This window comes from Myotis myotis, unplaced genomic scaffold (genome assembly GCF_014108235.1).
Source record: "Myotis myotis isolate mMyoMyo1 unplaced genomic scaffold, mMyoMyo1.p scaffold_m19_p_2, whole genome shotgun sequence".
In the NCBI taxonomy this organism is placed as follows: Eukaryota; Metazoa; Chordata; class Mammalia; order Chiroptera; family Vespertilionidae; genus Myotis; species Myotis myotis.
Window position 1 is genome coordinate 78,597,239 of NW_023416324.1, and position 17,961 is coordinate 78,615,199.

A 17,961-nucleotide genomic window follows, 5' to 3' on the forward strand; every position below is an offset into this window, starting at 1 on the left:
CGTCATGGAAATTGCTTTAAATGAAAGTTGATCACTTAGTGTTTCTTGAGAAGCTCTGGGAGATCCAGCCAGAGGGTCACAGCAGATGCTGGAACTGTTGAACTGTTGACTTGGAGAGAAGTCATTGTTTTTTCTCACTGAATGTATCATTTTTTAAAATGTTGGTTAAGATGTATGCTCATTTGAATTATGGATAAATAGCAATTTTCATATATAACTTAGTCTAAGAAGAAAACCATCAGTGTAGTCTAAAAGAAACTTCAGGCCGAAACCGGTTTGGCTCAGTGGATAGAGCGTCGGCCTATGGACTGAAAGGTCCCAGGTTCGATTCCGGTCAAGGGCATGTACCTGGGTTGCGGGCACATCCCCAGTAGGAGATGTGCAGGAGGCAGCTGATCGATGTTTCTCTCTCATCGATGTTTCTAACTCTCTATCTCTCTCCCTTCCTCTCTGTAAAAAATCAATAAAATATATTAAAAAAAGAAAAAGAAAAAAAGAAACTTCAGGATTAACAAAGCATCCAAACTGAGGTGACAGTAGCAGGCATTCTCATCTTCATCAGTGAATTTTTTTTTGCAGGCTGATTTATTCATAGAAGTTAATTAATGTTTAAGTTTAACATTTTGTTCTTTTATTCAGGTATTTGCCTTTGATTATTGCTTTTGGTCCATGGATGAATCTAACACCGCAAAGTATGCTGGTAAGTTGGCTCTCTTTCTGCAGTTGATGGTTGGGCCTCTGGCCTCTTTTTCCATTACACCTGTTTTCTTTAATTATTCTGGAGTTCTGTTTTCCCCATAACATTCACAGTCATTCTTTCCAGTCCTAGTGCATGGGCTTGGAAGTCAGTCAGTAGATTTGATTTCAGGATTTGACTCACCCACTAAAAGTGGTTTTGCTGTAAAGTCATGGACAGGTGTTGTTATTGCTTTCATCCTGTAAAGGGAATATTAGTATCTTCAGAGGTGCTCCAAGGATTAGAGATAATGGGGGAACCATCTCAAGTCATACATGATAGCTGTTGTGATTGTCACATAAGAAGAGGCTTAATGTGCCATGCCTTTCCCTGTTGTTAACTTTCAGCCAATGCACAGCTCCGTTTAAGCCAGCGGTTCTCAACCTGTGGGTTGCGACCCCTTTGGCGGTCAAACGACCCTTTCACCGGGGTCGCCTAAGACCATCCTGCATATCAGATATTTACATTACGATTCATAACAGTAGCAACATTACAGTTATGAAGTAGCAACGAAAATAATTTTATGGTTGGGTCACAACATGAGTAACTGTATTTAAAGGGCCAGAAGGTTGAGAACCACTGGACTTTAATCAAAGCACAGGTGCCATTGGCTTCCAGGACTCCCGTGCACCTGAGTGTCTGAAGCAGTCCGTGGTGATATGCACTAAACCCGTGCATAAGCCTCTCTTCCTAAGCCTGAGGAGTACCCTAATTAAGTTAATAACCATGTACCTACCTATATAGTTTAAGTTTTAAAAAATTGGCTCTCAAAAGAAATTTTAGTCGTTGTACTGTTGATATTTGTCACTGTTGACTAATGAGTTTGCCGACCACTGCACTAAACACACCTTCCTCAGAGAAACATTGCCTCCTAGCTCCACATTTTGCTAGTGGTTTTTTCATGAGGCATGTTAGCCCTATTCTGTCAGACATAAATGACTGCAGATTTTATTATTTGTGATCATAGGTTCATCTTAGCCTTTCCTAGAAGCTAATCACAATTGCTTCAGCTTAAGAGCGAAGCATCTGATTTAGTGAAGAGTCAGATTCCTTCCCTCCCAATTGGGTCCACCTTTCCTGGATATATGGTCATAATGAGTGTTTTCTCCTAATTTCTACTTATAAGACTATCAGCTGAGTGACTTTTCCATTTACTTAAAAAAAGAAAAAGTGAGGAAAGGATTGAGAGGATGTAGGCTTTGCAGTGGTTCTCAACCTTGGCTGCACATTAGAATCACCTGGGAATCTTTTTTAAAATCCTGATTTCTGGGCCTCATCCTTCGGAAATTCTGTTTCTTTGTTACTAATGTTGTGGCCTCACCCCATAACAAAGAAACAGAATTTCCGGAGGATGAGGCCCAGAAATCAGGATTTTAAAAAGATTCCCAGGTGATTCTAATGTGCAGCCAAGTTTGAGAACCACTGCTTTAGAGAGTAAAAGGAAGTTGCTTGCTCGTAAGGAATTTTATTGACAGACTTTCCATGGCCACCTAAAGCAGACTTGTTGAGAAATTATTTGATATGTATATATTTTTCAAAAGTTAACAATCTTGAACTAGGAAAATTCCTTCAGCTCTTCACATTGGGTAATTGGTCTTTCTTTCCAAGCATCAGTTTTACAACTTCAGCTGTGTATTTTATTAATGTGAATGAATAGCCCTTAATGTTGGTTATAATTAATGTGTCTTTTTATTGGTCCTTTGGGACTTTAGATAATAATTCCATGGAGTCTGTATCCCTAAAACCTATATAATTCAATTAACCAATGTCACCCCAGTAAATTAAATTTAAAAATAAAATAATAAATTAAATAAATTCTATTTAACATTAAATTCTATTTAATGCAGCCAATCTGGAGCAGTCTGCCTTGACTGTTAGCACTGTGTGTATTTTTGTGCTGGGTGTGTACTTTTGGATATAAATAACCAACAAAAGTAAAACATTTCCTACTGTAACAGAAACAAATGAGGACAAATGCTATGGCTATACAAAGCCCAGTCTCATCCTGTTGCATTGATGTGATTCAGGATACAGCCAGATACATCTTTCTAAATTAGAATTCTTTTCATTCAATTCTCAAATACATTCAAGGACTGCTCATCTCTTACAGATTTAACCTGTACTTCTTGGATGGCATTTAAGGTCCTTTATTAGATAGCCCCAGTCTAGCCTGCCCTCCCTCTGCTCCATGACTCCCTCCCACCCATTCTGTACTCCAGCCCAGTGTTATTGTTTGTTCCTCTAATATAACCCAGGAAGCCAGAATAGTTCCTTAGTATGCATGAATCCCCTACTGTGTGTGCAGCCTAGGACGCCTTTGAGAAATTAAAAACTAAGTTGGAAAGCAAAAGAATGCATAACAAACAACAGCAAACATTTTTGATACAGTATTTAAACTCTAAATTTTACAAGTTTTAACTGCTATGGAAAAACCCAGGAGAAGCAAAATCTGGCAGGAGTACAATTGCCAGGGAAGGCATCCTAGAGGAGATGGGACTGGAACTGGATATAGACGCTTAGCATAGGGTTAGCCAAAGGGTAGTACTAGTATAGAGGGCATCCCGGTAGGAGGAAGCAGTATGATATCAAGGACAGCACATGGACTCAGAGGTCACACCTGGGTTTATGACTCAGGATGCCTGCTTTGGTTCTCTTCCTGTGGTCGGCAAACTGCGGCTCGCGAGCCACATGCGGCTCTTTGGCCCCTTGAGTGTGGCTCTTCCACAAAATACCTACTTCTGCGCATGGGCCACAAAGTTTCAATTGCACTGTACGTGCGTGCCCGCACGTGGTATTTTGGGGAAGAGCCACACTCAAGGGGCCAAAGAGCCACGTGTGGCTTGCCAGCTGCAGTTTGCCGACCACTGTAGACAATTTAAACTCTCTGAGATACAGTTTCTTTTTTGTAAAATGGGAAACATGGAAATGATAGTTCCTATCTCATATGGTATTACAAAGGTTAAATAGGTAACTTAACATGCTGATTCAAGGAGGGTGTCCATAAACAGTACATCATTTGTCTTATCCATAAGTGAAGATGCAGAAGTGGGAGAGAGCGTGGTGAATAGACTCATCCAAGCAGAAGGTGCATCTTGGGGGAAGCAGTGGGAGATCCATTTGTACATATTGAGTGAAGCCAAATAATAGGAAATTTTAAAAGCTAGACTAAGAAATTTAGACTGATATGGTAAAAAAAAAAAAGGGGGGGGGGACTTTTGGAGTGATGTGATTAAAATAATGCCTAAGGAAGATTGTTCTTCTCTTTTCCATATCTACTGGGATCACATCCTCCATTATTGCTGAGAGAGGCCATTCTAGCCTTCTGCAATAATTCATGTCCTTGAATATAGGACAAACTATTTTTTAATATATTTTTATTGATTTCAGAGAGGAAGGGAGGGGGAAAGAAAGATAGAAATATCAACGATGAGAGAGAATCATTGATCAGCTGCCTCCTGCATGCCGAGCCCGCAACCCCGGCATGTGCCCTTGACCGGAATCGAATCCAGGACCTTTCAGTCCTCAGGCTTATGTTCTACCCACTGAGCCAAACTGGCTAGGGCAAGACAAACTACTTTTTAAATTAAAAATAACTTTATTAAGTACAGATAAATAAAATTCAAGTATGAAACTTATGATTTCTGTACCTCTTCATCATAAATAATATGTTCAGAAATATTTTTAAAGATAAAACTGATTTTTAAATATACTGATAGCCTAAAATTTACTAAATTTTAGTGTGTATGATCACTTCAAATACTATGTTCCATTTAGCCCTGAAATAGGATTCTCTAGGCTGATAGAGCAATGTCTACCTACAAAATTGTGGGTGAAAATTTCTTGTTATTTAGATACTGTGACTGCCTTAGTAGAAAGTAAAATCTTGCTTGCTATCCTCTCAGGTTTGTTTGCATTCATTGTACTCTGCCTAGTAGATATGTTACTAGTAGATTAGTTGGTGGGTAATTTGATTTCCTTTATCTTCATTAAAAAATAGCAATTCCTTCTTAATTGTGAATGGAAACATTAAGATATAAGCATTTATTCTCTGGTGGGAAATAGAGGAAATGGAGAAGGGGAAGCACATGTGTTTTAAAACCAACCTACTTGTCAGGCTCAATGAATAATGGCATCATTGATATTGAATCAGATCTCATAAGGCAGCTCTCAAAACTTGGGGGGGCAGAAAGAGCAGGGGGAGAGAGAGAAATGTAAGTGCGTGGATTGAAGGAACAGAAAAAACAGGGACTCTAAATTTCATGTGGTGTGTAAAATGTTCACTTCTTAATTATGTTTATGTTATGCTATTCATTAAGAGCGATAGCAAGGACTTCTTTCAGGCTTTCTGATTTAGAAATACTTAGTTCTACAATGTGTGTAATGGCGTTGCAGTGGGTTGGAGTGATTGAAGGCTGTGGGCTCTCAAGTCAGACTGACTACATGGGTTCAAATTATGGCTTCACCACCTTCTATCTGTGTAAGGTCAGGTGAGTTACTAATCTCAGTTTGCTTCTGTTTCTTCATATGTTAAATAAAGATAATAATAGTTCTGACTTTAGGACTAGATGACCCGTTCATGTGAAGTTTTTAAGCCAGTGCTTGGCACATAGGGAAAACTCACGTAGTATTTATCATCTTTATCATTGTCACAGTGTAGCCGGAGTAAGGGTAGCAGCATCTTTGGAAAGAAAATACATTGTACTGGTGTTTACAAGACCTGGTTTTGCCACAAGCTATAAACTTGGGGGATCTGTTTCCTCATCTGTGAAAGGAGAAGACATGGCCTAGACCAGTGATTTTCAGTCTTTTTCATCTCATGGCACACATAAACTACTAAAATTCTGTGGCACATCAAAAAATATATGTTTTGCCAATCTGACCAAAAAAATAGGTATAATTTTGATTCATTTACACCAGACGGCTATTGTTGTGTTGACTGTTGTCATTTTTTTATTGACAATCTAAGGGAAAAGAGGTGCCCTGGCTAAATGCTCAGGTATTGCATGTTTTACAGATTCTCGCAGCACACTGATTGAAAAATCCCTGGCCTAGACTGATTTCAGATTTCCTCCAGCTTTCTGATAGAACATGAATTAGACATTTTATGCTGGCCAAACAGCTGTTGAAGTGGACTTTTCAGAGGCAAATCAAAGGCTTGTTTGTTAAGTCATTTGAATTACATTGAATCATGCTTTGAGACATTTTACATTTTAACTATATCATTTCTTCTTGTTTTACCTTTTGGTTATGTAGTCATAATAATGCTTGTCTAGCACATAATTCTGAGTCTTTAAAGCAAAAACCCTTGTGCCAGGGCTAAGAAAAAACAGAAGTAACCTGCAGAATTAAGCACCCAAAGCATGGCATTTCTCATAAACCCACATCCTTCCCCTGCAACCCCACATGCACATAGATGCACATTCAGGATTATAAAATTATTATATTATAGCCCTAGCTGGTGTGACTCAGTTGGTTGAGCATCGTTCCATTCACCAAAAGGTCACTGTTCAATTCCCAGTCAGGGCACGTGCCCAGGTTGCAGGCTCAATCCCTGGTAAGGGGCAGGCAGGAAACAGCCAATCAGTGTTTCCCTCTTACATCAATGTTTCTCTCTCTCTCTCTCTCTCTCTCTCTCTCTCTCTCTCTCTCCCTCTCTCTCTCTCCCCTCCCCCTTTCCCTTTCCCTCCCTCTCCCTCTCCCTTCTTCTCTCTGTGAAATCAATAAAAACATGTTTTTAAAAATTATTATGTTAGAATAAATACTGTTAAACTTGAGGGCATCATAACAGATAATAGGTCTTTGTAAATGTTTGAATCACTACTGATGGGAATTAAACCTTCATTCCAAAAATAAAACTCAGTCTGGTGTGGTATATCTGAGGATCAATGCAGGCATGAATATTTCCTGGCCTGAAAGAGTCTAAACCAGTGATGGTGAACCTTTTGAGCTCGGCGTGTCAGCATTTTGAAAAACCCTAACTTAACTCTGGTGCCGTGTCACATATAGAAATTTTTTGATATTTGCAACCATAGTAAAACAAAGACTTATAATTTTGATATTTATTTTATATATTTAAATGCCATTTAACAAAGAAAAATCAACCAAAAAAATGAGTTTGCGTGTCACCTCTGATACGCGTGTCATAGGTTCGCCATCACTGGTAAACTATTGACTTAGAAATTTATAACAATTCTTTCCATATGGCATGTTGCTCAAATTCGCTGAAGCCATGTGTTTTCAGGCATAGTTAATGCCCTGCAGTTCAGGAGAAAGGTGGTACTCCTGCTAGCGTTCCTTTATCCTGTGAGGGGGCAGCTGAGCGCCTCCCAGCCTGGGCCATTGCTGTGGGGAGAGCAGCCATGTTTGATTCTGTTCCCATGATGGCAGATTTTATGTGCTCAGAGGTAGAAATGGTTTCTGAGTCACATTGTTTAACTGTGCATCAAAATTTACATTCTAAAAATGTTTAACCATGTATCATAATCTGCATTCTAAAAGGTGACAGTAGCTAAAATAGAACTAACTGCCAAAACTCACTTTTAGTGAGAAATTTTTATGTTCAGACTATCCTATGTGGTTACTTTTTTAAGGGCCCCTCATATAGGCTTCCCCTGAGCTTGTCAGGTTTAGTATGTGGCCCCTTTTTCATCCGCACACCCACCTTCTTCCACACTTCCTTTCTTTGTCTGTATATATTCCTTAGAATAATATTTATTGGCCCCCAGAGACATCATGTAACTTAAGTATATTTAGAGGGGAACATAGTTCTGAGCAACAGGTTCCCAGCACTGTGCACATCTCTGTGCCTGCAGCTGTTCCTTTTGCAACACCCAGCTGAGTAGAGACTTTATTGTCCTCATTTTATAGATGAGGAAACAGGTTCAGAGCCCCTGCTACCTGTGAGCAAGCCGAATGCAGTGGCAAGCATAGATTTTGGTCAGTGACAGTGATGCATGAAGACTATAGATTCTGCCGCAAGCCCAGGCTCTCTTCTCTTCTCTCATCCCAAGAGAGGCTGTGTTCAGCAAATCAGATGGGAGTGCTCTGACTTGGAACCTAGCCAGGAACAGTACTGATGGCATTCTTCCTCCTGTCAGAGTCCTGAATGCCTGTTTGGTTTGGGCTTTGCCTTAGCCTCCCCTCAAGTGCAGTAGATGTTGTGCTCCCCACAGTCCAGAGGAGATGTCAAGTCCAGCCTGCTTCTCTATAAGAGGCAGACAGTGTGAAACACTGTTGATCAGGTAGAAATGAAGAACATTGGCTGCTTCCACAGTTTTTTTTTTATGTGAAAATACCCTCCTGAATAACTCCACAACCTTTCTATTACACAATCCTCCCAGGTAAGGTGGTTTATTTCCTTCTTTCATCCCGGGTACCAAGCCCCCCCCCCCTTCACCCCTCATGAGTCAGCCACTTCATCTGGCAACAGAAAAGGCGCCGAGCTTCAGTGCCAACTCCTGACTATCCCAGCTCTGTCACTGGGGTGGAAACATCCATCTGGGTGAGTCACCCAGACCATGCTGCAAGTCAGACTCCCAGGGACTGCAATGCTGATCGCGCTTGGATGCCACCATGGAACTTTTACCCTCATGGCCCAGTTTCTGAAGATCCTTTTACCAGCAGGTGCCTTAATGGCAAACTACTGTAGCTGATTAAAACTTAAACCTCATGTCACCAAGTTAAGCCTTAGTTCCTTTATCTGAACTCTATAGTTTTGGGTCATTTAACTTAACCCAGGTTTAAAGACACTGCATGTGATAATTTCTGAGCATTGGACTGTTTGAGAGAGGGGTTTACTGACACCTGGTTCAAGTTAGGTGCATTCCTCATCCTCCCAGGTATGTGAGGAGGACCTGTCTGCTCTTGCGCCGTCCAGGTGCTCTGGCTTGGAGCTGAGCCACCTGCCAAGTTCAGACTCATCAAAATTGCTATGGCTGTCAGCCCTGTTTAAAAGTGGAAAAACACACTCACAAATGAGAAGGCCTAAGAATTCCAAATCACAGATATGGAGCTTAACCATTTTTTGTCCTACATTAACTCCGATGAGAACCAGACAGTGTTTGATAAAATGATTGATCGTGTTAAAATCTCGAGTGCTCTTTGTGCAGCTACTTTAGGAAAATGAGAAATATTTTGTGTATATGTCATGTCCAGCCTTGTATTGCCATACCTAGTGTTTTATTCAGCCATGATCTACATGAGGCTGCCTTGCTTAACGCAAATTGCAAATAAGACAGGGTATGACCTCCCATTTTTTTCTCCCATTTCTTAGAACATAGCCCACTGTGATGTTTCACCTTGTGCCTCTTCGGTAGCCAGATGTGAGGCATATGGAGATAGGTGCATGTTCCTTCCCATCCCTAATTTCTCTTCTTCTGTGCTTTGCTGTCAGGGCCCTGCTATGGGGAGGGAATTGCCTTGGTTACTGAGCTCCCAAAGCACATGCCAGGAACTTTGAGTCCACTGCTGCTATTCCCACTAGGGCAGGTTATGCATAATGTGGAGACTCGGGGTTAGCTTTTCAAAGATCTGTATCACATGTGACTCAGGGCTGGGTGGCTCAGTCGGTAACTGTGCTTGCAGAAATTCCACACAGGAGCCTCTCTACTGTTCTGACATTGTGTTATGGGTTGCTTTGGGCATGCCTGTGTTTTAAGACTTGTCCACACGGTTATAGGAGGTCTAATCATAAACCCCTCAGAGGAAATTGGCATCTTGGTCATGGTTACTAACAAGCGAGGTCACGTTTGTTCTGTGGCTCCCTGCATCAGGCCTGTGGAGCTGACTTCTGCAGAGTGGCCACCTCCGCTCTGGCATCAGTCCAGCTGAAAAGCCTCAAGGCTTTACTTGGCTTGTCTGGGATAGAAGCATATTCCTCGATCCTCCTTCCCACAGGACTTCTGAACTTTCCCTTATGGGCTGGTCCGAGTCCCCTAGACAAACAGCACTTCTTTCTGTTTAAGTGTAGTCGGGAAACATTTAGCGTGTGGATAGTGCAGCTTTTGTGGATTTCTTGATTCCCACCATCCAGTATAAATCCTCCTTTCTTATGTGAACTTGGCTTCTTAAAGCAGTCGGCAAGTGTTTTTTTCCTATGATGAAAAAGGGGACTGCTGTGTTTAAAAAATAAAAATGAACAAAGCAAAAAACCTTCAGTCTTTTGGATAAATCAGACTCTCCTTAATAGACCCTATAAGGATCTACTTTGAGATCTGATATTTTCTCTCTATCACCGAGTGAACTGTAGCCACCGTTTTCGGGGCGAGCTGGTCCTGTTAAGGACCCTGAGAGGCTGTGTAAAGAGTCTACGGTGCCTTTTCAGGCTTGGCTGGCAGCCTGGTCTTTTTCATAGTTGTCTCTTATTGAACTGGTGTGCCCTGAAAGCCCCAAACCAAAAAACTTGATGAAGTATAACCCCAGCCAGGGGTTCATACAGCTAAAAGGGCACCGGAATAGAAAATGAAGGGAAACTTTATAAGGATATGTTTCTAGTCACAATTTTATTGATATGATCTTACGTTGTTTTTCCCCCATACCTTTCTGAGATATGTTAATGTTGTAAAAGAATGGCAAATCTTTTTCCTGCACTGAACAACATGGGTTGGCAAGTAATGGTACTGTTCCTTATTCCTCTCCTCATCATGATCCAAAACACACATATACCCTTAACACACACATAACCCTCACATAACACACCCAACACACACACACCCAACACACACACACACACACACACACACACACACACACACACACACACCATACACACTTGTTTTTCTCAGTGGAATTTTAAAAGTGGGACCTCTATGGGATCTAGAGAAATAGCAATAAATGATAATAAATGATTCCTTTAATTTTTTTCCAAAAATAGGCATCTTTTATCTTTGAAATTGAATTACCTCAAAAAATTGTTGCAAAGATGGGGCAACTTTTTAAGGAAAATGAGATAATCACCTCCTTCTCTATCCCGGAATTAATTATAGTAGATGAAAGGTTTAAGGGGTGATATTAATAATAATATTAACTAAAATATATTTCAGACTTATAATGGCCAGGCACTGTGGTAAGGGCTTTACCTGTATTGCCTCATTAAATCAGCAACCCAGTAGGTAGCAGCTATTATTCCTGATTTACTAATGAAGAAATGAAAAGCTTGCCCAAGGTTACACAGCTAAGGAGTAGAGTTTGAAATAAAACTGTAAAAAACAAAAATAACAAAACTGGAAGAAAATACGGGTGAATACCTATATAATTTGGTATAATCCAAAAGGATTTAGGAATCACAACATATACCATAGGTGAAAATTATAAAGGAAAAGATGAAAGATTTGAATATGCAAGACCAAATGCTTCTGTATGATAAAGAACAACATAAGACCGAAAAGAAAAATACAACATATGATAGATCAAAGGTTGATATCCTTACTATATGATGAGCATTTTGAAAGTAATAAGTAAAAAAAATCAATGACGAAACCAATTTATTTATTAAAATAAACATAGGACTCAACCAATTTATTAAAGAATAAATTCAAATGGGTAGTAAACTATGAAAAGGAAATTTTTAATCTAACAAAACAGGAGGGGTTTTTTTTCTACTGACAGTCAAAACAAGGAAGAATGATAATAGCTAGGATTGAGGGTCTAGCAAAAAGGACTCATGCATTACTAAGAGGACTTAGTAATTTGATTTTTTGGAGTTTTGCCTAGTAAAGTCAATAGAAAAGTGCACAAAGGTAAATATGTAAGGATATTACAGAAAAAAAAGAAAAAGGAAATAATCTAAATATCCATAATAGAGAACTGATTATATCAGCTAGAATACCATGGAAAGCTTGAGCAGCTATAAAACAATGTTAATGTTGATGTATCTTTGCAGAGTTGGGAGAGTATTCATTATTTCTTGTCTTTAAAGAGAATAAATTTCCCTGGAGACATGAAACCATATAAAATGTATTTCAGTGTCTAGACCAGGGGTGGGCAAACTTTTTGACTCGAGGGCCACAATGGGTTCTTAAACTGGACCAGAGGGCTGGAACAAAAGCATGGATGGAGTGTTTGTGTGAACTAATATAAATTCAAAGTAAACATCATTACATAAAAGGGTACGGTCTTTTTTTTTTTTTTTTTTTAGTTTTATTCATTTCAAATGGGCCGGATCCGGCCTGTGGGCCGTAGTTTGCCCACGGCTGCTCTAGACTCTAGTCTTGCTTATATTTGTAAAAATACATGAACTTTACAATAATTCTTTTCACTTATTCTTTTACAAATTGTGCTTCAAGATAGTTATTTAAGAATGAAAAGGGGACAAATTCTTTCCAGAAACACAGAATAATTGTTTTCTACTTTTTCATAGTCCATTTGTGTTTTCCAAATTTTCGCTTCCTAGTCTAACTTAAACTTTTATTAAATATGATAAACATGAATTATATTGTGTTTGTCAAATGTAACTAAATAGCTACCTTAAAGAATTTGAGTTTTTGGAAAGCATATGTAAATATTTAGTGAAAATCAGATTAGCTTATTCTTTCAGTCCCATTTTTTTTTTTTTTTTCAAGATTCAGGAGGTTACTGTATATGTCAGCAAAAGTGTAATCTGTGATTTTTTAAATTACAGTTATCCAATTAGTAGGTGCATATCATGTCGACATGTTTATTCACACCACAGTGCTTTATTGTTAACAAAGGCTATTGTGGTCTTTAGGGGCTCATTAGAATTTCAAAAACAGTCATACTTTGACCAAAGTGTAACCTGTAATACAATTAAATATTTCTTTTTTAAGTTCAGCACACAATATTTTGATGCCTTAGTCATCGCTAATGAGAAAGAGGTTCCCAATTAAATGTCAGTCTTTACAGCATTGTCAACATAGGAATGTCCTACTGTGTGCCACTCCCTCTGCAAAGATGCAGCAACTCCTGTTTTTAAAGGAGCTCGAAATGCATTGGTAGAAAAAAAAAACATAGCGCTGTCTGATGAGTTCTGGGAGATTGTAGAAAATACCATGGAGACGAGGAGGGAGCAGCTGATTCCCAATGTCACAAAGCATTAAGCCACCAATTATGGATGGCATCAGCCTTGACATTCAGAAGCCAATACAGACAGACCCAAGCCCTGCCACAAACCAGTGGTGTGATCTTGGCAAATGACTTACTCTTGTAGAGCCCCAGTCTCCTATGAATTACAATCTATATATACTCTACCTGGGTATTGCAAGAATTCACTGATATAAAATATGTAATGTACACTACACACAGAACAGTTGATAAAAATTCTCTTCTTCTCAGTAGCATAACTAATAACATTATACAAATTAAATAGGTTAATTCACACCCTATTTAGTATTTACAGTAATTTGGACCTAGGCTAAACTGAAGTTTATTCTTATATTATATCCTGGAGAATTCTTTGATCATTTGGTTTATTTTTCATGCAATTTTAGTGTACACATTCTGAGTTGGTATTTTATTTTCACTTGACATATCACAAACGTATTTCATGTATCTCTATAGCATTGTTTCTTTTTTTTCAAGTAATGATCTCTAATTTAAAGGCCATTCCTACCAAGGAAAAAGAAACATTGTGATTTTTCCCTTGAAAGGACATCAAGAAGGTAATTCCTCATCATTCTAGCCCAGCCGTGGGCAAACTAAATGAATAAAACAAACAAACAAAAAAAGACCGTACCCTTTTTTGTAATGATGTTTACTTTGAATTTATATTAGTTCACACAAACACTCCATCCATGCTTTTGTTCCGGCCCTCCGGTCTAGTTTAAGAACCCATTGTGGCCCTCGAGTCAAAAAGTTTGCCCACCCCTGTTCTAGCCTCTCAGCATCAGAAACCAGAAGTAATACGTTTCACCACCTGAGGTATCAATTCTTAATTGGTTAATGACTCCCAGCTCTGTGCAGCCAGTGGCGTAAGCTCTTTGACCAGTTCTTCTCTGCAGTTGAGTTCTTTCATCAACTCAAGCTCTTGCTTGCTTTCAGGTTGCTAAATATGAATTGATCTATAGATTCAATGCAATTCCCATTAAAATACCAACAGCATATTTCACAGACCTAGAACAAACTCTCCAAAAATTCATATGGAATTAAAAAAACACACCAAATAGCCACAGCAATCCTGAGAAAGAACAAAGTTGGAAGAATCACAATACCAGATATAAAGCTACATTACAAAGCAACTGTCCTCAAAACTGTCGGCTACTGGCACAAGAACAAACCTATAGACCAATGGAACAGAACAGAGAACCAAGAAATTGACCCAAATCATTACACTCAATTAATATTTGACAGAGGAGGCAAGAGCATACAGTGGAGTCAAGACAGTCTCTTCAATAAATGGTGTTGGGAAAATTGGTCAGATACATGCAAAATGAAACTAGACCACCAACTTACACCATACACAAAAACAAACTCAAAATGGATAAAGGACTTAAGCATAAGACGGAAAACGATAAAAATCTTAGAAGAATCCAAAGGCAGCAAAATATCAGACATGTATCATAGCAATATCTTTACTGATACAGCTCCTAGGACAATGGAAACTAAGGAGAAAATAAACAAATGGGACTACATCAAAATAAAAGGCTTCTGCACAGCAAAAGAAACCATCAACAAAACAACAAGAGAGCCCGAGAGAAACAGCAAAGTGAGAGGAACACTTTGATTGGTTGCCTCCTGCATGAGCCCTGACCTGGGCCCAGCCAGGGAAGAGCCTGCAACCTAGGTACATGCCCTTGGTCAGAATTCAACCCAGACCCTGTGGTAGGCAGGCCGAGGCATTATCCACTGAGCCAAACCAGCTAGGGCAGGATATGGTATTTCTTAGCCCCTCCAGGAGCAGACCTTCATTTTTTTCTCCAGGAGTGAGGTGGAAAAACCCTACATCACCTTCTTGGATTTTATTACCCAAGTTACTAAGAATATTACCAGTGACATACAGGGAGCTTAGCCAATGAGCGGTCAGAAAACGTGTTTCCTCTGTAGTTCACACTGATCCCCGGCTCAGCCCCTGCCCAGGACTAAGGCCTCTGGCTGGGGCATTAGGCCTGGGCAGGAGACCCCCAGCCCCAGGCGATGGCGGCTCCGCCCCTGCCCAGGCCTCAGGCCAGGGCGTTTGGCCTGGGCAGGGGACCCCCAGCCCTGAGCGATTGCCGGGCCAGCTCCACCTCCCCCGGTGGCATCTGGCGCTGCCTACCCTGCCTCTCTGGTCCCGATCTGCAGCCCGGATCCTGTGGGCAACGTCTGGCGCTGCCCGCCCCACCTGCAGTATGCAAATTTACCGGCCATCTTTGTTGGGTTAATTTGCATAGTCTTCTGATTGGCTGGTGGGCGTAGCGAAGGTATGGTCAATTAGCATCTTTGTCTTTTATTAGTGTAGATGTACTACAGTCTTAACATGACTTCTTTTATTCAGCAATGTTTTTGAATTCTAGCATTGTTTATACACAAATTCTTAGGTTTATCTGTTTATTTTTACGTGACTTGTAGTATTACATCATATGAAATAGTCACTTTATCCAATCCCTTACAAATGGGCATTTAACTTGATTCCAACTTATAGTAGAATAAATAATGCTGCCATGAGCATCCTTTACAAGAGTCCCTTGTGTCTCTAGGCTAGATGCCTCACAGTGGGTCAGACAATGAGGGAAGATTTCCTTTTATAGTTGCTGTTAGGTTTTCCTTCACAATGGCTGCATTTGTTTATTCTTACAGCAGCTTGTGGAAGTACCTATTTCCTCAATCCAGCTGTAGTTCATGTTGTCAACATTTTAGTTTTTGTCAGTCTAAGGGTTGAAAATATTATATTTTGTTTCACATTTACACATTTTTAAGAGTTCGATTCTACAACCAAGATATGTCATAGTATAACAAGGGACTGCTAAAATCAGATCCAACTTTGCATAAAAGAAGAACATATACCCAAAAGCTTTTATTTATTTATTTATTGTTTTATTTTGTTAATCCTCACCCAAGAATATTTTTCCATTGAATTTTAGGGATAGTGGAAGAGAGAGGGAAAGACAGAGAGAAACATCAGTGTGAGAGAGACATATTGATTGGTTGCCTCCCGCATGTGCCCTGACCACGGCCTGGCCAGGGAGGAGCCTGCAACCGAGGTATGTGCCCTTGACTGGAATCGAACCCAGGACCCTTCAGTCTGCAGTCCAAAGCTCTATCCTCTGAGCCAAACTGGCTAGGGCCCAAAAGCTTTTATTATGTTGCATTATTTCTAAATGTAAAAGAAATTTTCATGTAGGATAAAAAGGTTAAATGGGCTCATTTTTTCAATAAATATTAATTAAAACTTTTGTACTAGGCACCAGGATTACAAAGATAAACAGATTATAGTCTCTGACACAGTCAGGGGGTATCATGCCATTGGAGGCAAGTGGTACTTAAACCAGTAGTTTCTGCAAAGGCTGTTCTGAGGACTGTAAGAGCATGGCAGAAGGAGAACACCATTTTCATTCTCTTAATCATGGTGGAATGAATGTCACCAATTTCAAAGAGTAGTAAAAGAAACCTTAAGCGTTTAAAAAGATTTTCAGACTTTTCAGCTGTATGCTACGGATGCTATCGTAATATTTACTAGTATACTAAATGACAACTCCCCCAAGAGCTGCAGTAAGCTATAGATGGGCTCACCACAGAGAGCTTGTCCCTGAACCCCCCGTGAGAACACAGGGGAGGGGTGTCTGTGCTCAATTCATTACCTCCACCAGCAATAAACGGCTTCGAAGCACGTGGCAGGTACTTATCCCCGTGCTACGTGCAGAGGTACACGCATATACCAAAACGTGTATGTCATGGTTCCTCATCATAAGAATCCAACTCAGAATCCAGATGAGGAAATAAGAGAATTCATGTTTCATGACATTTTAATGCTAACTCATGAGAAGAAATGAAACCAAATTTAAAGGATGCTTCCATATGGCCTACTAACAATGGGAAGGAAACTTTAATGCTTAGAAGAGAAATGCCTTAGATTACAGTGGTTCTCAACCTTGGCTGCACATTAGAATCACCTGGGATCTTTTTAAAATCCTGATTTCTGGGCCTCATCCTCCGGAAATTCTGTTCCTTTGTTATGGGGTGAGGCCACAACATTAATAACAAAGAAACAGAATTTCCGGAGGATGAGGCCTAGAAATCAGGATTTTAAAAAGAGTCCCAGGTGATTCTAATGTGCAGCCAAGGTTGAGAACCACTGCCTTAGAAGGAAGCAGTAGGTAGAATCATAAATTGATCCAGGTACTGAGCTATAGTTAAGAAGAATAAATAAAATTGCATGTGTTAAGCTAGTAACTTGGTCCTACACATAGTAGGCACACAATAATTCACTTTTAACATCTTTTTGAAGTTAGAGAATGCTGTTAACTGAGACTCAGTTATTAATACAAATATGTCAAGAAACATCTTTTTTTTTTCTTTCTTTTGTAGGTCAAGAGGTGGTTTTCAAGTGCCTTGGGGAAGGAATTCTTGAAAAAGCCTTTCAGGGGTATAACGCTTGTATTTTTGCATATGGACAGACAGGTAAGTTCTTGCTTTTATTTACAGTCAGTGATATTACATGTGCATTTCTTAAAACATAGAAGTAGAAAACACTTTGGGAAGCAACAGAAAAAATGCTTCTGCCTTTGTGGTTTAACTGAATTAGGAATTAGGTGATCAAAAGGAACCCTCTTTTTGATGACTCAACAGTTTTGGTAATTGAGTAATTTTAGTATTAATGAGCAAACCTAGTTTCAAACTATTAAATGTAATTTTCCTAAATTATAGCTTTAACTTGTATTTGAACTAGAAAAATAATTACCATTTTCTCAGTACAAATCTTATAGTAAAAACTATTTTTAAAAACTCTTGGCATCATCCTATACCAGGGGTGAGCAAACTTTTTGACTCGAGGGCCACAATGGGCTCTTAAACTGGACCGGAGGGCCGGAACAAAAGCACGGATGGAGTGTTTGTGTGAACTAATATAAATTCAAAGTAAACATCATTACATAAAAGGGTACGGTCTTTTTTTTTTTTTTTTTTTTAGTTTTATTCATTTCAAACGGGCGTAGTTCGCCCACGGCTGCCCCATACAGAGGACTGTCACTGGGAGACAGAATGATGATGGATTACTACACCTAGGCTCGTGGCACAGTTGGTTGAAGCAAGTAAAACAAAAACGTACTAGTGTCTCAGCCATTAATTCTCTGAGCCGC

At 39.6% G+C, this 17,961-nt stretch overlaps 1 protein-coding gene across 1 annotated transcript in view; it reads left to right on the top strand.

Annotated features, from left to right (window-relative positions):
* The window catches only part of KIF13A (kinesin family member 13A), a 199,341-nt gene that overhangs the window by 101,914 nt on the left and 79,466 nt on the right, over positions 1–17,961 (top strand). Inside the window, 2 exon segments of the mRNA XM_036350606.1 lie at positions 640–700; positions 17,192–17,284. Of these exon segments, the coding sequence (XP_036206499.1) occupies positions 640–700; positions 17,192–17,284 (154 nt within the window).